Here is a 26,383-nt window from a genome sequence, read left to right on the forward strand (position 1 = left end):
ACCTTTCACCTACTTTCTGTCTGAGTCTGACAGCCGGCATTGCCGTTTGTGTTGACGGACGCGACGTACTCGGGGAACTGACACCGCCGTGAAAACAATACAGGTAGTGACAAACAATTTCATTTTTTCTGTTTTGACGCTGCTTTAGTACACATATAGTCATGCTTTAAAACACACTGGCGTGGATGTTGCTACGCTACTTGGGAAAGTAGGTCGACCGGCTAGCTTTGAATAGTACTATCTGTTAGCTCTCATATACTGAAACGAGGATATTGAATAGCTGGAGCGCGTTAACGTTAACTAAGTAACATTAGCGCGGAAGTAGCAGTAACGGTACCGGCGTTTGTTTCATTCACAAACCTAAATCAACTCGTGTTCACTATCAGTAAATATGCGTTTTGGGAGCTTAGCTATCATCATCTGTTGTGAGCAACACACAAAAAACTAACTGGCAAGCAGCTAACTAGCATTGGTTCACAGGCTGTTAGTGTTTGTCAGCAAACATTTGTCCCGTAGAAAACGATGGGTTGTATTCGCAGGATGCATGTTGTTCCTGATCAAACTTAAATTCACCCGCTGGTGATGCTGCCACCTAAATCGCTGTAAAAGCCTAGAAATGACGAAATTTGCAGTGTGTTTTTTAACACATACTGTAATTAGATTATGCATAGGCGAAGCGAGAGGTATCACTCTCGACTACTTCCGTTTTCGTTTAAAGTATACGACCACTTCTGTTTGGCTTGGAGTCAATGAGTGTCTCATATTGGTTTCAGTGTATTGTTTCTGCGAGAGGCTTATTTGATTTAGCCAAACAATGGTGTTAAAGGTCATAATAAGTTACTTATTACGTTGTGACGCCTAGACATGCCTTTAAATTAGTAAAAGCAAAAACAAAATAACATTTCATTAGGTTATCCTGTTCGGCACATGCATAATATGCAGATGCCTGATTCCCATAATTAATATTCATTAAGGCTCTTGGATAAATTAGTCGGTGTATGCATAATGATATTCTAATTTTAGACAGTTATTTGCTATTCTGGTGAAGCAGACAAGGGTTTCCACAGGCTGAAATAGTATGGTAACTATCTTGACAGTGAGGTCTCTAACTGTGAATCATCTGTGTCTTTGTTTAGAAGTCCATGTGCAGTAAAGACTAATTAAATCAAAGTCACTCACAACATTGTCAAAACACCTTTAAATTACCTTTTTCACCCTTCACACTGGAAAACAATTTCACAGATATGATATGAGTATTTACACATGATGTCAATGGAAACCTTACTTGTGGTACAAGGTGAAATTGTGTAATTCTCTGGCATCAAATTGTTTAATTCTATGCGTACACTTTCTCATTCAGTACAGAGTCGGTCACCCTTTCTGACCTGGGGACGCAGTTTGCCCGGAGGGAACGGATCAACAATGTGGATGAGTTGGTTTGCGCGTCGTGCCCTGCCAGCCATGCTGCAGAGAGGCAGCTCTGTCATGGCCTGCCGGGCGCTGAGGGCGTGTGGTAGACCTGGGTGGGCTGCAGCTCCACCACCCTCCTGTCTGGCTTCAGTGCAGCTCCGTGGGCAGCAGACACTGGTGTCAGCCTCCCTGCCCGTGGCTCGCCACGGAGTGAGGCACGCCCGCGCCCTGGACGAGGAGAGGCTGGTGGAGGTGGAGTGGGAGGATGGGGGCCAAAGCCTCTACCCATTCACCTGGCTGAGAGACAATTGTCAGTGTCCATTATGTACCCTGCAGTCGGCTCAGGCCCGCAGCCTGTTGTTCTCCCAGCTTGATGTCCACACAGGAGTTGACATTGTCCAGGTCACTGACAACAACAAGGTAGGCTACTTCCTTTATCTGACTTTTATTGTTTATCCAGGTTCTCAGAGATAAATCTTTTCTAACAAGAAAGACCTTTGAAATGCATGAGAAGATATCTTACAGTGAGAAGAAATGTCTCTTAAAGCTACACTAGGTAAGATTTTATGTTATAATACAGCCATCTTATCAGCCTGAATCACAAAATGGGGCTGCAGTAGAGAAGAGCGTCCCATTTCCCTGAACTGACTGGCTGAGCAATAAGGCCAGATGATGAATCTTCTTTTGTATTTACATTTTTCTATCTGTGGGAGAAAGTTTCCAGCTGTTGGGACCACTGCAGCTGAATAAATGTAAAGTACTGTCATGTATTTAATAGTTGTCATTCGGTTCATTTAAAAGTGCTCTATAAGCAAGATGCACTACCACTCTATTTATGTATTGAACATAATGAAATGATCATTATAGGTCTTGGGTAATAAATATATTTTTTTAAATTAATAATAATAACTTTTATTTCTAGAGAACTTATCAAAAAAGAATAATAACACACAGCCACACCCATACAACACACACCCACTGCCAGTGGTATATGCCCCAAAACATCCCGAACATCACTGAAAAGTCGGTTCAGGCAGGGAGTTGCTGTAGTCTAAATAAAATGAGATAAAAGCATGGATGACCTTATGTAAATCTGTGGAGGATAAAAGTCAAGTGACTGCCAACAATCTCTCCAAAGTTTCTGGCCACTGCCTTTGTGTTGGGGGATAGATTACCAAGATCCATTAGAGAATGACATTTTTGGTGCTAGGAGGCCAAATAAGGCTATATCATTGAGTTGTCAAAAGTTCTGAGACATCCAACTCTTGAGAGTGTTTATGGAGTTTGGGTCACTATGTTTGTAATGGGAGGTACAACTGGGTATCATCCGCATAGCAATGGGAAGAAACACTATGTCTACACATGACGTTGCTAAGTAGGGCTTGGCAAATATGGACAAAATTCATGTCACGATAATCATAAGAAATTATTTATTTTTCTGTTTTTAACAATTTCTGCTAACGTGCAAAATCTCATGTTAAAGGAATAGTTCACTCAAAAATGAAAATTCAGTCATTATCTACTCACCCCCATGCCAGTTGAAACTCTGGTGAAGTTTGTTAGTCCATAAAATCTCGGAACTTCCCAGCACGACTTCTTAGCAGCGTTCTCTAAAAAAACTGAAGTCATTAGGGACGGGACCTATCTTTATAGTTCCGAGAGCAGCAAAAGAACAGAAAATATCCATAAAATTACTCCAGCAGCATAATCCAAGTCTCCTGAAGCCAACGATCGGACAGTGAGTGGAAAAGACCGATATCGACGCCATTATTCAGAGCAAATCTTCACTACAGCCAGCTGATTTTGAAAAACGGCTGTGCATGTAGGGGGAGAAAAGGATGGGGCCTAGAATTGAGCCCTGAGGGACCCCAGAGGTGATGTCTGCTGAGGTAGATGATGAATTGGCTATTATAATAGAGTAGCTTAAGTTCTATTTGAGAGATAAGATCAGTGTTGAGGCGGAGTATAGGGTTGGGAACTAAGACCTGTTTCCATTGAGGAACCGCTTCCAGTGTTTCTGTTACTGCCTTATCAATTTCCTGTTTTTTCTGTGTTCTTTTTTTAATGGAACAAAATGCACAATTTCGAACTCGCTATTTAATTGTCTTCCTCTCCATTCTCCCTTGGTCTGCTATGTGTGCGAGAGACTGTGAAGTCCAGTGAGGCAGGGGGTGAACAGAGTGTGTTTAGTTCAGTTCTCTGCAGCAAAAGAGCAGTTATCTTGTACAATAGCTGAGGTACGTAGCAGCATAGCAAACATAGCAGCGCTAGAAAGAAGCTCAAAAAGAAGATTGAAAAGGTGGCTACATTTCTATTGTCTACTTTCTCCTTCAATCTCCTCCCGAGCCTCGAAGAACTGAACACACTTTTCTCCAAGAACACACACTCTCCTCACTATGTCAGGTCACAACCTTGCAATCACACACAGTGTACAGTTGTGTGATGTGTGTACAGTTTTAGAGGCTGGAGTCATTTTGAGGTCAAATGACTAATACCATAATAAAACAATATGGTATTAGCAGTTAATAATATATTTTTTTCATTCTAATTTGAGATTGGTAGCGGAAATTAAATTGGATGGATTTTGCATGCATAGAAAACAATATATCATTCTTTTCAGCCTATATTTCAATAATACATGGACAGACTAATCTTCCTTCTGGAAACCAATGAAACAATATGAAAAATGAAATCAAACAGAGTTGATACAAAAAAGATTCAGGAAAGCATCTCTCTTTTTAGATAAACACAAAGCAGATGTCCTATAGCTGACATGTTACTTAGTCTACATTTAGGTTGGCACCAAAAAATGATTTGGACCACATCATTTCCAATCAGTAAAGAAACTTGTCTCTTGCTGTCAGCCAAGCAGAGAGACACTACACTTTAGATAGATGGCTTAACACAACAAAATATTCAGCAGTGGCCACATTGAAAGGAGAAAAAAAAATGCTGACCACATTTTGGCCAGTTGGGGTCAGTAAGCTTTTTGTCTGGTGATTAATTCTGTTCATTTTGATATCTGAGTATATAACCACACACTAAGAAAAGGTCAAAACTGTCTCATTCTTTTTTGCCAGTTAATGGCTCATTATCATTCAAATCAATGCCATTTGCCAACCCTTTGGAAAATTCCTAAGGAAATTTGAATGCTTAAATTAATATGAAAAATCGTACCAGATGTCAATAAATAAATTAAATTAGAATTGGTTGGGAAATCTGTAGGAAATCAGTGGTTGGTTCAGTCAATGTCACAACCACATTGCGTGGATGTCATATCCATAACAGCTAATTTTCAGCTGTTTTGTTACTAACATGATGCAAACAGTGACGTAATCCAAGTTGTTCACTGTTCTGTTTTTGTCCTGAAGGGGCTAAAATGCCATTGTGCAAGTCGTTTGTTTACATAAAAAATGGCCTGTGTTTGAGCCTCCAGTCTGACATCATTGTTCAGTCTTAGTTTATTGTTGTCGGTCATCCAACTCGTCCTTCCTCAGGTATCCATTGTGTGGCCTGACCAGCACACCAGTGTGTTTGACCCAGAGTGGCTAAGGAAACGCTGCTTCTCTCCTGTTGCCAGACAAGCAATGCAAGAAGAGCTTTTCATCAATGGTGAGACCAAATTTTATATTTTTCATTTACATTTTAGTATATCTGTGTTTGTATTTGAAAATGTAATGAATTGGCATTGGGGACCATCTCGTTTTATGTGTGGATAGCTAAGTGTTCTGTATGTTCCATGTAGATCAAGGGCCTGGAGACTGTGCATGCACAAAAAGTATACACATGCATCTCTGCATGCAGAATGTGGGATTTGAATAAGATCTACTTGACATTAGAATGCACTCACCTCGTCCCAGATGTGTAGCCTTAGCCTATACCATGCAGCACAGTTTGAAGTTAGTGGTGTTGTGACATATGGGATAGTAATGAATGGATAAAAAGAAGGGGCACAATGCGTAAAACTATTGCCATTTACAAAGAAGCCTATATAAACTATACTTTCACTATAGATTCACTGCTGCAATTAATGATTATTTTGTAATTGATTATTCTGTCGATTATTTTATTGATGTAATGGCCAAAGAGTTGATTTTCAAAGCGAACTGTGAATATTATTATATACAGCTTTTTCAAAGAGGTACAACATGCCATCATGTGCGTCAGATTGCATGGATCCTGTACTTTTTTTTTTTTTCAGGTGTTATTGCGTGTCAGTTACTGCTGTGATGTGCCATTTCAGCTTTGCACATTGCATCAAGAACCATATTATTGGGTTTCTCTCAACAGTAGTCCAATGCTTTGGATGTTCAGAGTCAGTAGCATATTTCATGGTGTTTTATTGTAAAACACTTCATCAAGACGACCATTTAATCATCTGTCATCTTTTCCTTCCACCAAGGGCTTCCTTGGAAAGTGTTGCGTAATCTGTACGATGTCCCTCATGACGGTTCATGTCTGTTTTTAAAGTCAGTATCAAAATCAACCAGCAGGAGATTCTGCTTCTGAAGTGTTGGACATAAGTGCAGTAATTTCAGTGTTCCCTTAACATTTAGATGTCTCATTCCTTGAACGTTTGTTAATGAAGGCAGAGTGTGTAACAGTAATGTCTAAGTTACTCAACCAAAATTAATTAGGCCCTAACATTTGTGGAAACATCAAAAAAGTGTATTCTGCGATGCTATTGTGGACATTTTTTTCTCTTTTTGATATGCAGTGGAGAAGTTTCTTGCATTGTTGTGCCATCATCACTTTTTACCATTTATTTTTTTATTAGTACTGCCAATACTAGTGCTTTCAAACAGTGTATCCTATGTTTTTGCTGGACAGAGTCAACCTCACTGACAATGAAAGTAAACAGGTAAACTGGTTAACACTTAACAGGTAAACAGGTAAACACTGGGCATTTCAACAACCATTTATGACTAATAGTGAGAACTGACGGCTTGTGAACAAAGTGCTTGTTCACGTGCGCACCAATCCACAATCTCTGTAATTTAGCAGCAGCTCTCAGATGTGAATGTGTGTAATTGTGTGAATGTGAAGCAAAGCATTGCTGAAAATGAGCAAACCTTCCCTGGGGGATAAAAAAAAAAAGTCACCCCTGATCTAAACTGTAATTTCCTCACGTTTTTTTTTGTTTGTAACATTACAAGGTCGTTAAGAAAGGTAGTTCTTCTAAAGACAGGAAAGAGAACAGATTTTACAGTGCATTTACAACGGCCCAATACACTTTACAATCTAGCAGACAGGAGAGGAGAAAGTTCAGCTGTGGTACAAGGTTGCGGCGTTTCAGCGGAGCGGGGGATGGACTGTGGATGGTTTGTGTACTCACGTGGTCCTGAAGGACCCACAGGGCTGAGCGGCTCCTGCTCTGTCTCTGTTCCAGACTGATTAAGGGGTATGTGTGTGTCGGCTGCAGAACTCCCTCTCTCCTGTAGCTGAAGTGTAAAGAGATCCCCCCATAGCATTGTACAGATAGACACACACACACATACACACATTTTCTAGTGTTTTTTTTTGTTTTTTTTTCCAACCACTGCTAGCTCAGAGCCAGGAGTGCTCCCAGAAGACAGAGCTCGGCTCGGTCTGCCTGCACGCACACACACACAAACACAATACAACATGACACACACACACACGTAGTCTCTGGGTTTAATTATTTCCTCCTGAGTGCCAGCCTGAAATTCCTCCTGCCGAAAAATACCGGAAAGGTCTATATTTTCAATTGGATGATGAACAGTGTTCACTTCTGAGGGTTTTCTGCTCACATCCTCACTCTTTCTCTCTCTCTCCATGACGTTAACTCACCGAGGCGTAGTCCGCGGTCAGGGTCTCTGTTTCCTTTTTCATGCAGTGCACCTATATTTTACAGGCCCGGGTCTGCCTGTAAAAGTGTTCTCAACAGTGAAAGTGTAGCGCGCACGGGACACTGTGAGGTCAATATGATAATAGGAGCTGTGGGGATATTACTCAGACTACACCATACCTCTTTTTTTCTTTTTTTTTCTTTTCTTTTTTGTCTGGTGTCTGGCGTAATGTTTTTTTCTTGTACTTTTGCCGTTTCTATGGAGTCGTCCTCCTTCGTAGACCACAGGAAGCAGTATAGTAGTGGCTAGTATCAGTCAGACAAGAAACTAGTACTATTCATGTGCTCTTTCTTCATTACACCGAAAACTTTGAGTCTGTGTGTAATACAGTCCCAAACACAGGGATGTACATGGGACACACTGAATTTATGCTATACCCGCATTTGAATTAGCTAGCAAACAACATATTTTACATACACTTTTCAAACTTCAAAAGCATAGTCATCATCCATATGTGGTTTGTTTTGGAGGAGATAAGTGCTTAAAAAATCCTACTGTGTGATAGTTTCACTGTTGCAGCAGGCATGGCTTCAAGTCAACTTTAAGATTGAATTGATTAGTGTCCAAATTCCCATTTACATCTTTCTCAGGCAATAAATATCACTCTTAAATGACTCTCCGTGCATAATAACAACGTGTTTCTGTTTGTTCTTCAGTTCTTTAATTTAAAATCTCTCCCATAGCTTATTTCATGTATATATACAGTATATATGATGTGTGTCTCTCTAGTATATTGCCCTCACACGTCTAAACCAAACAAAATACTTAATTGAGGTGTGCACAGTCTGTATGTGAAATAGCTCAAGACAGTAAAACTTCTGCAGGGCTGAAGTCTGTAACTGTGGAGTGTCTCATTCAGACCCGCTCCTGCCGCTGCCATATGGAAAACTGATTTAGGGCGAGGGTCAAGAAAAGATCTGCATGTTCTTACCAAACACTAGCTCGCTGTTGCCAGCAGTTGTTCATTTCTTGAGACCAACAAATGAGCCCGTAGGTACAGTACGTGTTGGTCTGCAGTCAGGAATTTAAATTCAAACTGCCCTGTGCTGGAGACTGAAGAGTATTTAAAGACGTGCTCTCTGTCCTTTAAGTAGTGATTTTAAACAGACTTTCTTTTAATTGGTTTATTGATTAAGTGTTTTGGTATGTTGTGTTTCTGTTGCCAGGCCAAATGACAACACCAAATCCTTAATTTCACTACAGTCCCCTTGTACAGTTGTTATTGTTTGTATATGGTAGTTTAGATTTTTCACTGACCTTTACAATTTCCTGTTTGAATTGTAGTACTTTCAGTTCTATTTGTAACTTACAACTTCCTTTAATGTCCTGATGTTTTAGCAAAATAACATAGAGATGTTGTTGTAGAGTATTGGGCTGCTGCGTCTGGGCCAGTCTGGGCTGTCTTCATTGGGGATTTTTGATTGAAATTTATTTTCAAAAGACGGTAACTACAACGGGCTGCTCCAGTCCTAAGCACTGTATTTCATTTCAATTTTATGGCCCAGCTACTGCAGCCAAACCTTTGGCAGTTCTCGATGGATGGCCAGGAATGATGCAGGCCCTGCAGCTGCAGCCCCTCAGAAGTGGGCCAGTTCACCCCAGTCCAAATCAACATGCTAAAGTTAGCTAGCAAAACTCAGAACTATCACTAAACACTAATGTAAATCTGTAACACTGAGCGAGCCCATTAATGTATGTTGAAAGCGAAAAGTAATGTTGTCCATAATTATCTTTTATTGTCTTTTGCTGCCTGGCTTAACGTTATTGCCGTTTGGACAGCTAGAATCACTCAGTAGAGCACAAACCTCCACCAACGCTGAACATTCTCCAACTTGCAAAACTGCAACCTCCGTAACAGTATATGTTTGTTTATCGTTTCCAGGTTTGATTTTGCCAGAAAATAGCACATGAATATAATGCAGTTTAGCAGCCAACGTGGAAATTACGGATGTCAGACCTTCCCACCAGCACATAAACGCAGCATAATAGTTATGGTTAAAAAAACGATAATCCTCTAATGGTGGAAATCACCAAAGTCGAATCAGCTGCTCCTTGGGCCAAGAGCTGTCTGTCCACCTAATTTAATCCAAATCCATTTGTTACATTTTGAGATATCTTGCTAACGAACAGACACACAGAGGTGAAAACATAAGCTCCTTCCAACTCTGTTGGCGCAGGTAACAAATGAGCCTCACAGTTGTGCCATAGGACATATTAAGTAAGTAAACCTTTACTTCTATAGCACTTTTCTATACAGGGTGAATGTAGCCTCTAAGCTGTGTGTGTGTGCTCGCTCTTGTGCTTGTTCTTGTGTTTGTGTGTGTGACAAACTCTAGATAAAGAGCTATCTATGAGTGAGCAACTGGGCAGTCTTTATATTTAAGACACATCAAGGTCAGTTTGATTTTTGAATTGACCGAGGCTAGATTCTCCTTTTGATTAGCCAGCTATTTGACAAGACCACTATCAGCTTTATTTCATTCTAATGAGTCAGCAACTGATTTGAGTGATAATCTTGGTATTCAGCGATGTGGTGTTGTAGCACGTAGACATTCAACAGTTACAATTTCTGTTCTTATCAAACATCCGACTCACCTTCATCTCCGTAATCTTCAACACAAGTGATATAATTGTGTCGGCGTCATCCTAGGTGTGTGAGTTGAGTGTGCAGGACCTTTGGATTTACCCTCATAAAGTGACAGTGCTGTTTTCCTGTTGGCCGGTGCACTTTGAACCTTTCGCTTCACATGAAGGAGAGTGATGATGCTGAGCGGCTCACAGGCTCACCGCAGGCTTCTGTCACTCACATCCTTATCTGGGCTGACTCTGCCTTTCACTGATAAATCTGTCAGTGCTTTTTCTCAAGACCCGACCAAATGCTCTTAATATTTTAACCATGTCATCATCCCAGGTCGCCCATTTCACACCCTGGCCATGGGTATTTGATAAGGATGGGAATTCTGGCTAATTTCATGTCACTGATGTTTAAAGGACAGATATGAAACCGTTTAAATTATTATTCTGAAAATAGGAATATGCCAAAACACATATAACTGACATAGGACTGCAACTAACGAGTACTTTAATTCTCGATTAATTCATTCACTCTTTTCATTCTCGATTAATTTCTCAATTCATTTTTCCATTAATCGATTGATCATTTAAAATCATTTTAAAATGTTAAAAATAATGACAAATGGTCATCACAAGTTATCAGAGCCCAAAGTGATTCTGAAAATTGCTCACTCAGTCTGACCAGCAGCCAATAAACCCCAAGGTATTCATTTTATAATGATATGAAACAGAGAAAAGCAAGTAAATCTTAGCATTTGTGAAGCTGTAACCAGCAAATGTTTGGTATTCTTACTTGTTAAATGACTAAAACGAGTCATCGATTATCTAAATTAGAATCGATTAATTTTCTGTCAGTCGACTAACTGATCGACTAAATGTTTCAACACTAAACTGATTGTTTCTCAGACATTATCCATAATCTCACATAGTTTAGTAGACTAGTAGAAGTAGTCTGCCTTCAGTTCCAATATCCGTTAACATTGTACTCTCATTCAGTAAACTTTGTCTGAGTCATTGAGTCATTTGCCCTGATCAGGCAGGATAACTGTGTTGAGTTGAATTAATAGATGTCATTGGCTTCTTCGGCCAGACTCCCCTCACATATCTTCCTGCTCTGTGTGTCTTAGTTTGAGTTCACATAGCACCAGAAGAAAAGCTAAATGCTACTTTGGCTTTGCAGAGTCTGGAAACAAAGATACTTAAAGGTTTCCATCCCTATTTAGTATATTCATTGCCAGCTCATTTTTATTGCTATCAGTTGATTGCTGATTTTCTATTTTAGTACCGGAACAAAAGTAGACTTGGCCCCAAGGTGTATGAATTTATTAACACCATCTATACATGTGACATTTGGAGCTCCATGCTCTTCATCAGACTGATGTATAGGTCTTAATAAATTCATACACCTCAGGTAAAACCTGCAGTGTATGCACTCTTTTGTTCTATGCTTTGTATTCTGCCCGGCACCTGGTTAACATCGGGATGTATGTGTTTTTCCTCTGCTGTATTTTAGTCTCAGTCCATGTGTTTGCTACACTAACTCTTGTCATTTATTGAGCAATACTGCTTATGCTCTTTCTAGCCTGCAGGACTGATTTACGTTGGTTTCGTCCTGCATCAGGCCAAAATTTCCGCATTATGACTCTTAGCCGTCAGTAAGGAGTGAAATGGGGCTAAGAAAATTTTTTACAGTTCCAGCTGGGTGCCAGCCCAAGAGGTCGGTCTGGCTCATGTTAAAGTTGAACAGTTTAAACATTTTGAAACGCGCATGTGCCAGCGCCCCAGAGGACCAGTTTGTGGCACTTAGTGGCATACTTTGGGGTTCTTTGTGCTACATGGCTACATACACACTGCAGCTTAATACGGTTGTCACTCCTCATTGGAGTGCTTAATTCTGTTAAGTTCACACACAGTTCGGTTATTAAGGAGAGTGACAACCGCATTCTACAACCACACTCACTACCTGAAAATTCAGGTTTTGGCTACTGAATTGTGTGGATGTGGTTAGTCTGCATAGTATGTACCAGAGCCGGACTGGACAACTTGTTAGGTAAGGTGTGATGCTCCTTAGGTTACATAATGTTCCCTCCTGCCTTGTTCATTTGAAAAAAATGTTGGACGACAGGAGATTGTTGTGGTTAGATCGTCCAACCAGTTCTGCAGTCTTGCGGCGACCCAAATGTTGCGGTCGCTTAAAAATATCAAATTCATGCAGTGGCTGTCGGTGGCAGTTTATTCAGGTCTTAAGGATAAATTGACGCCTCTGGTTACTGGTGTAACGAGATAGGAGTGGAGGAGTGGAGTGACTCCCGTTACCCACACATCCACAGTCTAGTCATTTTACTATGTACATGTACATAATATACACATTCATGAATGAATTTGTCACCTCCAAATTCTGGCAGTGTGTACTTAGCCTTTGTGGCACAATCCATGGTCACTTTGTAGTACATTGGGATATTGTATGATATGCACTTTGTGATACTTTTTGGTATTTTAGGGTATATTGTGGTACACCTTGTCATACTTAGCATCACATTGGGGTACTTTTAAGGGTACTTCCTTATATACTTTGTAATACTTTATGGTACGTTGTGGTACACTCTGTGGTACCTGTGGGTGTGCTATAATCTGCGGTATTTTGTGATATGCTTTCATAGTTTGTACTACACTTTGTGGTAGTTTGGGGTACTTTGAGGTACACTTTGTGGTACTTTAGGGTATAGTAGTAGATGGTATACTTTGTCTACTTTGTGGTATACTAAAGAGTACTTTGTGGTTCTTTGAGATGCACTTTAAGGTTCTTTGGGGTACACTGTGTGGTCCTTTGGGATACTTTGTGTTATACTTCATGGTATTTTATCGTGCTTTGTAGAACTTTGAGGTACATTTTGAGTTACTTTGTGGTATGCTGTCTTACTTTGCGGTACTTTATGGTACACATTGTGGTACTTTAGGTCCCGGTCTGGAGTTTGATGGAGGAGCAGGCTGGACAGAAACTGTATTTTATGAAATGTATTAAAGGAAAAGCTATCCAGATCTTGAGTGAGAGAAAATAACGATGACACCAAAGTTGCGATGAGATTTCTCTCACTAAAACAGTGAAGCGGTCCTCATTATATCCTCCACCCGCCTGCCGATAAGGTCTCCCCGATCAGTCAACTGCAGCCATAAAACCAGAAAGATTTCTGTCCTTGAGCTGTGAATTGCCTGTCAAAACGTCCCTGTCTTTACCTTAGCTATCTGGTCTTAATCAATCCTGATGTCATGCAGAACTCTGTGAGCTCTGTGGGCCTTTTGTGTACAGAGAGTCAAAAAGCTGAGGAAAACCATGAGTTCTCTAAAACAAAGGCCAAAACTGTTCAGTCTATATTTTGTGGTCCTTTGGCATTCTTTATGGTACTTTGTAGTACACTTTGTGCTACTTTGTGGTACACTTTGCGATACTTTGGGGTATTTTGTGGTACGTTTTATGGGTTACTTTGTAGTTTTTTTGGTAGTTTGTTGTACGGTTTGTGGCACTCTGGACATTTATTTATACTCCATTTCCTAGCTTGAATAAATACAATATATCTCAATCAGCATTTGATTGGGACTGTTATGCCAAACTACCTGACTTAAAACGCACTCATTGGTCCAAGGCTTTCCTGACGAGACTCTATTGAGTTTTCTCTATTAACTCTATTGACTGTTGGTTTCAGCTCAGCCAAGTAGCAGCTGATTTGTCAATTCCCTGTCTGGCGAGTGTTTTCCCTTTGCCATCTGGTCTGAATTTAGTCTCCTTTCCCTCTCCTATGTCATCACTCGTCACTTGACAGAAAGGCTCCTGGAAACATTGCTGCGGTGGTCCATCAATGGAAAAATTAGTATCTCTTCCCAAACCTGTTCCATCAGTTCACACACCGATTACACGGCATCAGCAAAACGGACTTTGCGTACACGTGCTCACACACATGCACACCCACACGTGCACACCCACACCTTTGTCCCGCCTTTATCAACTTTAAAGGAATTGGAGGAATTCAAAAGGCAAGCCATGATTGCAGTGATTTCATTTGTCAAAATCAGTCTTTATCACGGTGTAGTGTGCTATTGTGAATAGTCATGGGTTAAGCAATAGGGACTGTTGTCAAAAATACTGTAATTCACATCTAAACAGCCAAATCTTCCACAGATCAGCTGTCTCCTTGAAGAAGAATTGGGCCTTTTACAACACATTTCCCCCTCTGCCACCCATGCACAAACTTTTGATACTGTATATTCCTGTAAATCCTTCACTAATCAGCAATTTTAGGGTCAAATCCCCTTTCATTATCACCTTTTATGATATTTCAACACTTTTATATCAGTGTGCGTGGAAAGCTTGGTCATTATAATGAGTGAATATCTCATTTCTCTGGCAAGCAAGGCCTCCCACTTGGCACTTCGACTAATTCCGAAAGCGTTGAGTATAAATTGGCAAAAAGACATGATCTGACTAACTCCTGCAACACTCAGTACAGTTTGGGAGCCCAAATCGCTGATGGAGAAAGAGGCAAAGTTCAGTTTGGAACTGAGCGTCGACGGCTTGGAGCTGTCAAGTGAGAGGAACACTGTTCACTCTGTCTCTTTGAAACTAGGAATGCAGCAGTTGGTTGCTCTGTCATCCAGGTCTGTTTCATAAATAAAGGTGTGTTTGTTGAAATTGGTGAAGGGTAGAGTGGATTTCTTGCAGATTGAGTGATACACAGTTAGCACAGTGATATTTTGGCTTGTTGTAAACACAGAGCCTTTGTGAACAGACACACAGGTACAATATGACAGAAGGGAAACACATCACACCAGACTCAATGGTCTGGTGTGAAGTGTACCATGATTACTTAGGAAATGCTCACAATGTTACACCTTTATGTAGGCCGGCCAATTTTTCATCTGCATCAACATTTTTTTCACCTTGGTTATAAAATTACTTTAAACAAAAAATGCTGTCAAGCCTCTCACAAGAAAAAATAGTCTGTAGACTCCTAGATAATTAGTTACTTTGGGCTGTTTTAGAAAAAAAAAATCAGTCAGCCCATAATTCTTAATATAAATAACACATCATAAATAACAACAAATAACATAAAATGATGCTATTCTGTGTTTATAATATAGTAATTTAGTAGCGCTAATTTGTCAGGCTAATTTTAATTTGGAGTTCAGTGAAAAAGTTAGCGCAGCAAATTATCACTAATGAATGTGAAGCATAGTGGGAGTATGCTTCTGGGGATAGGCTGCTTTGCTTTCTCAGGAACTGGACATCAATCATTTCGCCAAGTCTGTATTCCCCACTGTACACAAGTAGTGGGATGCGAAATGAGATTTCACTAATATGGGTTCACTCGCACACATAAGCAGAGACATAACAGTTTTGATGATTTATTGGTTACTTAAATAATGAAAAAATAATGAACTATTCACTTGTTCGTTACTTTGTGCTTTATTAATACTGAAGCTTAAAAACAAATTACAAAACAATATCCAAGAATTCACTTGGGGCTGGAGGAAGGCAAGAATACCTAAATCTACATATCTGATGTGTTGTCATTTTATTCATTTATTGCGGTAAAACGTTCCTCTGCTATAAACAGTAGCGGTTGAATCTAATATATAAAAGCTCATTCTCACTGAAAAGGTTGCTCATGCCCATCTGGCTCCAAGCCCTCCAGTGTACATTCCACAGACGGCCCATTGAAGGCAGCTGATCCAAGCTGTGTGATAAAAACGTAACTAACTCAAACAAAGCTCTTTGGATAACACAGTGATTCAAGCAGAGCTTTGAAGGCGCTCCCAGCTGCAGAGGAAAGCAACGCGGCCTTCCAGCTTAAACAGAGCACAATGAGGGAGAGCCAAACTGCCATGAGCTGCCTGACAGCCACAGGAGCCGCGGCTTCAGGTTTCCTCATCTGGAAAAGCCACTGTAGCAGACCAAGACCAAGGGTGGAACAGGGGAGGGGATTATACACACATACTATCTTGTCAGACTGTCAAACGCGTCCCTTCAAGCTCATGCTAGCCTAGACCTTCCTGTGAAAACCTCAGTGTTTTTACCCAAATGAGACTCTCTCCCTCAGACTCTCTCTCCCTCTGTGTGTTTCTCACGCACAAGTGCTTATTGTTACACTCATTCTGACATTGTATCTCAGTTAACCCCAGCTGGAAACTGCGCGAGAGAGTGAGACTAATCTCTGATTGGCTCTGCGGAAGCACAGGCCGTTCCAGGAAATCAGTGCGGTGAATTCGCCTTTTGGTGAGTAAGAGGGTGTTGAGCATTACACGGCAATAAGACCAGAACATTGAGTGGCGTCTGAACCTGAACCCACTGGGCCGGGCTTGCTGCCGCCGGGCTCCGTACCCCCGTCACCTACATGAAGGCTCGTCTGGGTTCACACCAGTCACCTAACATTGTTCACTTTACTGATTTAGGCTGTACACTTTTCTCTCCAGACTCAATCATTCTCTACAGCTTTTTTCTGCTAACAAAGACGGTTTTAAGGCATTAATCACCACTTAAGTCTCTTTTTTTCCATGACTACTCAGCTTTTCTACATGTCACAACTAGTACTTAACAGTCATCTCCTCACAAATTCACTCTCAGTTTTATTTGGTCTCAAGTAGGCCAGGATTGTTTATACAGCATGACAGCACTTATTCGTTCGTTGAGCTGTGACCAGTATGAGCTGATAAATGACAAGAAATACTTGTTTTTATTGAAAACTTTGCCAACCCTTCACATCTGAGTTACGTGATTAGCCTTCACAGATGAAAAACAAGCTGATGATGTATTGATGCAGAGTTCTCCCATCTTTTATTGATATATACCGGCCGCCACAATGTGAACTCATTTGATCGGAGGAAGCATGATGAGTTTACAAAATGAGCCAGTTTCTGTTTCAAGCAGAGCTACAGCCAAAACTCCTCAGCGGATCTACATGCACCCTGCAACTGGTGCTGTAGCTTCTTTGCCATGGGTGTCATCCAAAACCGTCTGAGCTTAACCACCCCCCCACCCACCCACCCCCCAGTGCCTGCACAGACTTGCAGGTCCAGTTTCATGAGAGCAATTGTAACATTCAGGCTTGACCTTTGCCCTAGTTCCTCATTCTTAGCGTTTGTTTTCTGTGGTCACCTTCAGAGTTAACTGCGTCATTATGTTTTCCTGAAGTGTTTCTCCACCCTCTTGACAAGTTTTAACAAGGAGGGAGTTCTTGACCCTTTGAACTGTGCAGTCAGAAACGTATTGTTTGTGACAACAGCCTGGAGGGAGGTTTACAAGTCAGGATGATCACTGTGTTTCTGACTGATGTTGCATCTCAGCGGGCTCCTGAGTGTCTTCCTGCCTCTGAACAGTGAGGCGCTGAATTTCCATATTGCACTGATGCGTTGCAACCCTTCCCCTCCCTTTACAACTGTAAATCTGCTGGGCCTCCACAGTGAGCCGCTGACGCAGGTGATTTGTCTCGTTCGGAGTTTCAGGCGCTTTTGATGATGATAAATTATACAGGAAGTTCAGCATCGCACCCTGTCTGTCCATCCCCCTGCAAGCGTTAGCCTTGTAATCTGCTTGTTTGTGACAAACCCATTTGGAGTATTGTTTCAAAATTGGTGGGTGTTGAAAAGAGACATGATGAGGAGCCACAAACATCAGACAGGTCTACAGTCTCTGCAGGAACCCCCCCCCCCCTCCACCAAATGTACTTAGCAGCTGTTTCTGTCGAAGTCACAGGAGAGAGCCTCCATGGAAAAAGGAGTTGAGCCAGCTGGGTGGAGAGCAGTGGGAGGATTTTTTCCACTGCTGTCTGTCTGTCTGAGACATGCAGATTTTTCTCAGTGAGCTATTCATCTCAAAGTCCTCAGACCATCGCATGCAGTGGCCAGTTGCAACATTTTTAAATAAAATGGGCCCCAACAAGCAGGGGGCGCATGACAGCCCCAAAGACCATATGAATTGTTTTCTCCTGGAAAAAAAAAAAAAAAAAAATGCATAATAATGCTAGCCACTTTTTCAAGTAGTAGTAGTTTTGTATTTAGTTTTTCTTTCTAAAACTAGAAAATGGGAACCTGTCAGTGATAACGTGCTTCATTGTGCAGAAGCTGTGAGCTTATGTTTGTTCTTGACTTCATTTCCTTTACCTTGGCACATCAGGCAAGGCTGTCCAGGCCTTACTCAGACCTCATGTAGCCGCCTCAGTGGAAAAAGTGTCCTGAATGTAGGGAGGTGTGTGTGGCAGGGGAAGGAGAAGGAACTGTGCCTGCACCGGTTAGTAAAGTGAAAACTGAAACTCATCCCTGCTGTGGACCTGGATTGTTTCTGGTCCATTTTTATCAGTTGATTCAAGCCAGAGGAGGATGTAGACTTAAGTGTCTTTGGTGGAAAAAATAACATGTTTGTGAATATTAGTATAAATTGGTGAATTATGAATGGTTTACACATGTGCCTGTCAATTACATAAACATGCCAATATCCCCTTACTCTTTCCAGAGCGTTATTACTGGGATTCCAAGCTGCGCATTCCCACAGCTGATTTCCAGGAGGTCCTCCACGATGATAAGGCGGCTCTGGCCTGGCTCTTGGCGCTGCGGCGTGTTGGCATCGTCTACCTGAAGGGGGCTCCTCTGGAGCAAGGCCAGATGGCCAGACTGAGTGAGAGGATTGGCTATCTGAGGCTCACTTTCTACGGGTAAGATACCGTGACATTTGCCCATTTAGCTCTAGTCATTCTCAGCCAAGCCACTGTTTAATAATTTAAATCCCCACTAAATCTAGAGGCGCTGAATTTTCCACTGATCATATTTTAGCTGGAGCGGAGCCCCAGGAGAGTTTTAGTAAAAATTATATACAAAGAAGGCTTGATTTACAGCCTTTTCCAGGGATTCGCAAAAGCAGACATTTTTTTTGATGAACAAATCACAGCTCTCAGCCTCTCACTTTTGCACCGATGTTGAGGAAAACTTGTACGATACCCAGATATCTGTAACTTTGATTCATTTGAGTGACGAAGTCTCATAGACAAGCGGCCATGGACAGTGTCTGCTGCCCCTTTCATCACACTGGGATTCAGCAGTGTGAGTTATTGCAGCGCTGATTGCTCCAGGACAGAGACGGGGAAAACAACCTAAAAGCATTCCAACTTTTTTTTTTAAGCCAGAGGAATTACCTGGTGCACTCAGTCAGAACAGAGTTTTGGAATACGAAGCTTTTCCACTGCCAGTGGATGAGCTCATACTGGTGGAAGCGAAAGACTGCGGACCCAAGCTGAAGACGTGCCGTTAGAAAAGCGAGACTGTTTTATGACTTGGGCAACAAGTCAAGGAACGCATCTGAACAAGGCATGCAAACAGAACATGGAAGCTAACTTTTCCTCATTAGCACACGACTCTCTCTGCATGCCAATGAACTCTCTCCTTTAGAAGCTACAGTGTAAGCATTCCTCTGAAGCTCCCCAGCCTCCCCTTGGGGATCAGTAAAGTTCATCTCATCTTATCTTTTTTTTCTCCATACAGACTAATTGTTTCTGCCGGTCTTCTAAAGCTCAAATTAAATGATTAGTATAGAGTTTATTAATGAATCTTCCCCTCCTCTGCAGGCACACATGGCAGGTCCAGGACAAACCCATGGCAAACAATGTAGCCTACACTTCAGGAATGCTCAGCCTCCATACAGATTACCCCGCGTTGCACTTCCCACCTGGAGTGAGTAATTGTGACTTTAACGGTCTATTTAGAGGATAATACCGCATATAAAAGATACGGCATTACCAATCCATTTGTGAGGAGCCTTTATTGCGAGTTCATTTGGCAAGGTGTCCTCGGTGTTGTAAAACCGGCGCTGTGCGACATGTGTTTGCGGCCCGCTGCAGGTCCAGTTTCTGCACTGCATCAACCAGGCGGTGGAAGGAGGGGACAGCGTGGTGGTGGACGGCTTCCACATGGCCGAGCAGCTGCAGAGAGAAGACCCGGAGGCCTTCCAGACGCTCACCTCGCTCCGCGTCGACTTCACCGACATGGGGACCGACTACTGCGACTTCATGGTGCAGTCGAAGAACTGCATCATCGAGTGAGTGGGCTTCACATCGACCGAATGTAGGGAGAGTGGGTAAAAGTAGATGCAGCGAGGAACAAGTGGCTGGTCGTGCTGATGGGTTGTCAGCTCGCCTGTCCTTTTGTACTTCCTATACACTACCAGTCAGAGGTTTGGATGCACCTGATTGAATGTGCAATGTTTTTCATTATCTTAAAGCCATTTTGATCTAAAGGCTTAAATGCTTGAAATGTGTTTCTTAGACAAATATAAATAGTGAAGTTGATGCCTGTGTATGAATTTCTTTCCAAAGCCTTTTGTCTTTCCATCAAGGCAAAGGGCGGCTACTTTAAAAAATCTAAAATATAAGATAGTTTTGATTTGTTTAACACTTTTTTGGTCGCTGCATCATTCCATTTGTGTTATTTCATTTCGTTTTGATGTCTTTACTATTATTCTGAACTGTGGAAAATAGTAAAAATAAAGAAAATGCGTGTGTCCAAACTTTTGACTGGTAGTGTACATACACACACAGCTTCTGCCACATTTACACTGTGTGTGTGTGTGTGTGTATGTGTGTATGTATAAAAGATTCAGACACACAATACCTTGCAAAAGTCATAATGACATGCATTTGAAAACAAGATGCAGTAGTACATGTTATTAGTGAGTGAGAGTGCAGGTGTGTGTAGTGCAGATTGTAAACTGAAGGACACTGCCATCTGCTGTTCACAATGATTATTATGCCTAAATACACCTACAGCATGAAAGACTGATGAAATTATCAGGTTAAGAGTAGAAAGCAAGATGATATTGAGCAATTTAATCAGTGTGTCCAATAAAAAACCCCAAGGCATTTCAAATCCTTTGTGGGGAAAACTCTTGATTCATTTTTGCTTGACTTTGGATTTTGTCCCCCGTCCTCTCCTCTCCTCTCTGAGCAGCGTCGACAGCGAGGGTCGAGTCTCAAGGATAAATTACAACAACGCCACCAGAGACTCGGTGCTGGACCTCCCCTTGCATCAGGTTCAGCCCTTCTACAGAGCGCTCAAGGCCTACGTGGACATCATGAACCGACCGGAGAACGTGGTCAGCTACCGCATGGAGCCAGGTCAGTGTGCGGCTCCTCTCAAAACCCAGCTAATACAACTTAAAAAAGGAGTTTTAGTTTAGTTTAAGTTAAGTCAGATTTACTTTTATAGCCCTTAATCACAGTTACAGTTTCAAAAGGGCTTCACATGCCCACATTTTAACACAGTAGATGAAAAATTAAAAACGGCACCTCCCCCAACCAACCTTAGATCCCTAACGAGCAAAAACTCTATAAGCACGGACCACATTCAGGACAATTCAGTTGAATACTTCAGTATTTATTTTACATATACTTGTAGTTGTATACATATACTTTTACATTTCTTCAGTGGCTGTGTCTCCAGAAGTAGGAAATGAAAGCAGAGAAATGAAACGTCTGGCTGTTTCTTGTGTACTCATCTTGAATAAGTAAAATAAATATTGATGTATTCAACTGAATTGCACTGAGTGCGGTCTGTGCTTCTAGAGTTTTTGGGACCCTGCACCAAGAAAACGTTATACGCTATAGAAGTAAGTCCCTCGAGTGACAGCACATTGTCTACCATTCAGACAAGGAAAAACTCCCGTGAAAACGTCACTAAGGGCCTCACAGAGAGGGATCCCCCCTTCCAGGACAGTCAAGCCTGCAGTGAACAGAATATGAACGACATGCAGGGACATCAACACTGTCTCGGTCACCGTCGTCGTCGTCATCATCGTCATCAAGGTCATGATGAGAACGACACGCAGCGAAAGGGACGACGGTGCCGTCTCTTGGTCACCGTGGGCCACAAATGAAATTTCCCCAGTGAGGTGTGACCCTCTTAGAATAATCAAGAGGCATAAAGGGGCTGAAGTGCGGAGATGGAGTAATTGTATCAGAAATATAGGGCATCATAGGGTAGTAAGAAGGGAGACGGCAGCCGCACTGCTGAAGTGTCCTTGAGCAAAACACTGAATCCCCCAGCTGTTCTGTACCTGACCTCTGACCTCCCTGTGGAGTGAGGCAAACAAAACGATGAATTTCCCTGCAGAGATCAATAAAGAATCACATTAAAGTCACAATGAAGTGAAAAATGAAGAATTTTCCATGTCATAATATACACCTATTTAAAGGATAAGGCTGGTGTTTTTTAATGCATTGCTTACCGTCAACAAATCCTATGAAAATAACAAAATCAACAATGCGTTTGCTCTACTCCCGTTACTTTCTGACTTCCCACGTTCTCTTTTTAGCTGTCAACCCGGAAGTCATTGGCTCCAATTGTAAGCTAAAAACCTTTAAATACAGCTCACAAAGACATAGTTTCAATTTTAAAAATCGCTAACTGTTACCACGAAAAGTCAGGCTGTTGTAGTTATTACCAAATCAAATTCAAATGGGAATAAATTCTTCATTACGCCGGGGACTATTTTCGGTGCTACGGAACTACTTTCCTGAGATCACAAAGTGTTTACAGCCGGCTTATTAAGTTGTTTGAGGAAAAAGTCGGCGGGCCGGTGCATCGCAATGATGAAATATGTTGCCCAGAGCAATGGCATGGCTCTGACGTGTTTTTAATAGTTTTTTTTTTAATACAATGGAGTAGGGCTGAAACGATTCCTCGAGAAACTCGAGTAACTCGATTACTAAAAATCATCGATGCAAATTCTTTGCATCGAAGCTTCGTTTAATCCATATAACTATATACACGCTCAGTGTTTCGCACGGATGATTATTACTGTTGCACAACGCGCTGGAGAAAGAGAGAGAAAATAGCGAGGGGCGAAGAGAAGAGACAGGCCAGAGAAAACGACAGAAAGTGTCCAAAGTTTCGGATCCAGTGTTGCCAATTTGGCGACTTTGTCGCTAGACTTAGCGACTTTTCAGACCCCCCTGGCGACTTTATTTCTCAAAAGCGACTAGCGACAAATCTGCCGACTTTTTCTGACCATGGGAAGCAATGTTAATGTGTTGAATCCCAAAGCATTTGGCAATAAATTGGTTCGGCTGATGCCGGTTTTCTCTACTTGCTTGTCTAATCCAGAGAGGTCTGACGGTCACAGCGCTTCCCACACAGCGTAGCTCCCTCCCTCCGCTGAGAGCAGGGACTGTAGGATAGGGTCCACTTGTAATTGCTACCGGCGTACGCCGAAACTGGCCGGGTGGGCGGAGTCAGCACTTAATATTAAAACGGGATGAGATGAAGGCTAGTAAAGAATGCACGTTAATTATGGCTATATGTAATGGCTAGTTAAGAACGTAAATCAATATGGTGGCTAGTTATGATGTCCCTAAGTTAGCTAAGTTTTGCTCAAGAAAATAGCCACAGAAAATAAAATGCTGCAGTCAATTTGTGAAAGCCTGAGCTTCATTCATGTTATTATTATGATAGTCACACACATACACACATACACACACACACACACACACACACACACACACACACACACACACACACACACACACACACACCTACTCCCCTCACAGTGATGCATAAAATACCCCAGAAAGCAAAATATCAGGTGGTGTAAGTAGCAATTGGAGCCTAAAATGCACCAGTCCAATACAGCAGGTATATTCAGTTTAGTTTGATTGCAGTGAGTAGGGTCAGCAGGTGTAGGGCAACCCTTCAACATAGTAAATAAATGTACATTAGCCAGTCTTATGAACTTGTATGATATTTAGGCCTAGTAATAAATATCAATAATAATTATTATTTCACCTCGTTTTCAGTAAATCACAGTGTCGTATGGACAGCTTTGTGCGGACAGCTTTTCTCTTTTGTATATTTACTATTGCTCTTTAATAAAGCAAAAGTATTTCTTATCCGATTACTCGATTAATCGATGGAATAATCGGTAGAATACTCGATTACTAAAATAATCGATAGCTGCAGCCCTACAATGGAGTTCTATGGCTGCTGGGACATTGCTTTATTGGGCACCGGCTACATGGATGAGACTTGTTGGCAAAACAAAATCATTGCTGATTTTGTTATTTTCATAGGATTTGTTGACGGTAAGCAATGCATTAAAAAACACCGGCCTTATCCTTTAACAGCAAATGCCAAAACATTTACAAAACTTTGATTTTCTTGTATTTTTATTTCAAAATCCCATTTATTTTTACTTAACTGGAAAACAGCATATCTTTAATGGTGACCTCATGCTGTACCAGTAGGTGTAAGTAAATATTCCAACCAATAAAACCATCAGATATTTTAACATTCACACCCCTCAATCAAATAAAACTGCCTTTCTCTCCCTGACTGATCTCCCATTGATTTACACTTTTGAATGCTCCCTTCCAGCGTTATGTCCCACCCCAATATCCTACCCCAATATCTCAAAATGCCGTTTCACTGGGACTTTAAGCAGATAAAAGTCGTTCACCTGAAAGCCCGTCCCTCTGATCTCTGGGTGTTGTTCTCTTTCAGGCGACATAGTGACTTTTGATAACTGGCGCCTGCTCCACGGACGGAGGAGCTACATCAGCCACCCAGACAAGCTGCGACACCTGGAGGGCGCCTACCTGGACTGGGACGAAGTCATGTCCCGCCTCCGGATACTCCGCAAGTCTGTCCACGGGGACGTTTAGGCCTGCGGGACACGGCCGCTTTTACATATGTAGCTTCACAGCCTTTACAGGAAATCTAAATGACGCAAGGTGGAGATAACCTCTGTGTTATGCTCAATGTTGGTCTTAAAAAGCTGAGATGACAGTGGGCAAAGTGCAAAGATATTGAAATGTCTGAAAAGGGTCAAGAGCTAAATCTCTGACCCGCGTAGCCAAGAGTCAAAAGATAATTGAAACACTCTCTTACAGAAGATTTTGATTATGTGCGTGATGGTTTGGGTCAAAGAGGATCCCTCCATCAATGGAATATAATCTGGGAAATTTAAAATATCACTGTAACTTTGCAATTAAAATTTGAACCCTAGTGCCATGCCAAGATCACCTGTTATTTATTGCATGAGGAACTTCCTCAAAGCCATGAAGGAGCCGTTTTATAAGGAAAAAAAACAAAACTGTGGCATTTAATTTTATCTTGTTTTATACATTGTCCTCTATGTACTCATGTGATATCATGTACTAATGTACTACATTATGACAGTCTTGTGTAATGTATGAATTTATTACTAAGAAACCTATAATTACTTTGCATTCCCTGCTCTCTAGTTAAATTTTTTTTGACACCTTTTGAAGCCCCATTTCATCTTGTGTTCATTGTCATAAGTGTATTATAATAATACCGGCATTAGAAACAATCCTCGTTCTTGACTAATACCCTCTGATATCTTGCTACCTCTGTTCTATAATAATAATATAATAATCCAGTGCCTTCAGAAAATTCAACGCCCTTGACTTTTTCTGCATTTTGTGTTACAGTCTGAATTCAAAATGGATTAAAGCTGCAGTAAACTAGGCAACTTTGCACTTTGGTTTGAAAAAATTGAACTTCAATACCCAGAAATCTTGAATGTGAGGTCAGTAAACTGCACACAGGACGCTCATGTTTACCATCCCGGCCCGTCTGTGATCGCTTTAGACCAATGGGACTAGAGAGACGAAAGATCTTAAGTTGGTGAGTCCAGCTTTCTCTGGACAGGGCGCTCGCTTGCTGCTGAGTAGGGGACAGTTTGGATTTTGTTCTTAAGTTTCAATTTGTAGAGAAGTGTCCATAACTCACACCGGAATTACATTTGGGCAAATAAGGCAAATCACAGGCCTGTTAGGGGGGATGAGATGCTCTTCTCTATTGCGGCAGCATTTTTCGATTTAGGCTGTAAAAGACGGGTGCATTTTCATGTAAAAAATCTGCATGCTCACCTGATATTTAATCATAGGCTATAGGCGTTCTAGTCCCACTACTATCATCATTTGTGCTCCTGGGTAAACCCATTAATGCAGCCTAACGCTCATCCATGCTTGTGGATGTACTGGAGGGTCAATGATAAGTTTATTCAGCACACAAAACGGTCATAGTAGCAATATTAACTTCACTTAAACCTGAGACGTACTCACTAGTGGTGGGTTAATGTTTCATCCTCCAGGGGACCCCAGACAGCAGCAGTAGGCAGAGGCTGCTTGAACCTTTGATTTGTTTGCCTTATTTGCACATTTAGCAATTCTACTCAATTATCTGCATGTGTTCATTTGGCTGTCTTAGTAAATACGTTGCATCATGGCGCCGATGTTCGTAGATTCGGGCCTAAATGTGCTGAGGTTTATTCACACTGTTATGCAAACCTGCATTTTGTAAAACTGTCATGTTTTACTGGTTGAGGGTAATCACACCACCACTAAAATAAATCTTCAAAGCTCTGAATTCCACTGTCTTCCACTTGTATTGTTTCCATAATTGATGTTTGATGCACACGCGCACACACACACACACACACACGCATATTTGTTTTCAAAAAAGAACAGTGCACA

At 41.5% G+C, this 26,383-nt stretch overlaps 1 protein-coding gene across 1 annotated transcript; it reads left to right on the top strand.

Moving 5' to 3' along the window:
- Window positions 1-26,371, top strand: bbox1 (butyrobetaine (gamma), 2-oxoglutarate dioxygenase (gamma-butyrobetaine hydroxylase) 1). The gene is made up of 8 exons (XM_071896171.2): window positions 1-103; window positions 1,361-1,830; window positions 4,908-5,022; window positions 18,355-18,553; window positions 19,460-19,565; window positions 19,733-19,929; window positions 20,838-21,004; window positions 24,384-26,371. The coding sequence occupies exons 2-8, from the start codon at window positions 1,423-1,425 to the stop codon at window positions 24,542-24,544; spliced, it is 1,353 nt and encodes a 450-aa protein (XP_071752272.1). The 5' UTR covers window positions 1-103; window positions 1,361-1,422; the 3' UTR covers window positions 24,545-26,371.
- The last annotated feature ends 12 nt before the right edge of the window (window positions 26,372-26,383 follow it).

The sequence above is a fragment of the Centroberyx gerrardi genome, chromosome 1 (assembly GCF_048128805.1).
Source record: "Centroberyx gerrardi isolate f3 chromosome 1, fCenGer3.hap1.cur.20231027, whole genome shotgun sequence".
NCBI lineage: Eukaryota > Metazoa > Chordata > Actinopteri > Beryciformes > Berycidae > Centroberyx > Centroberyx gerrardi.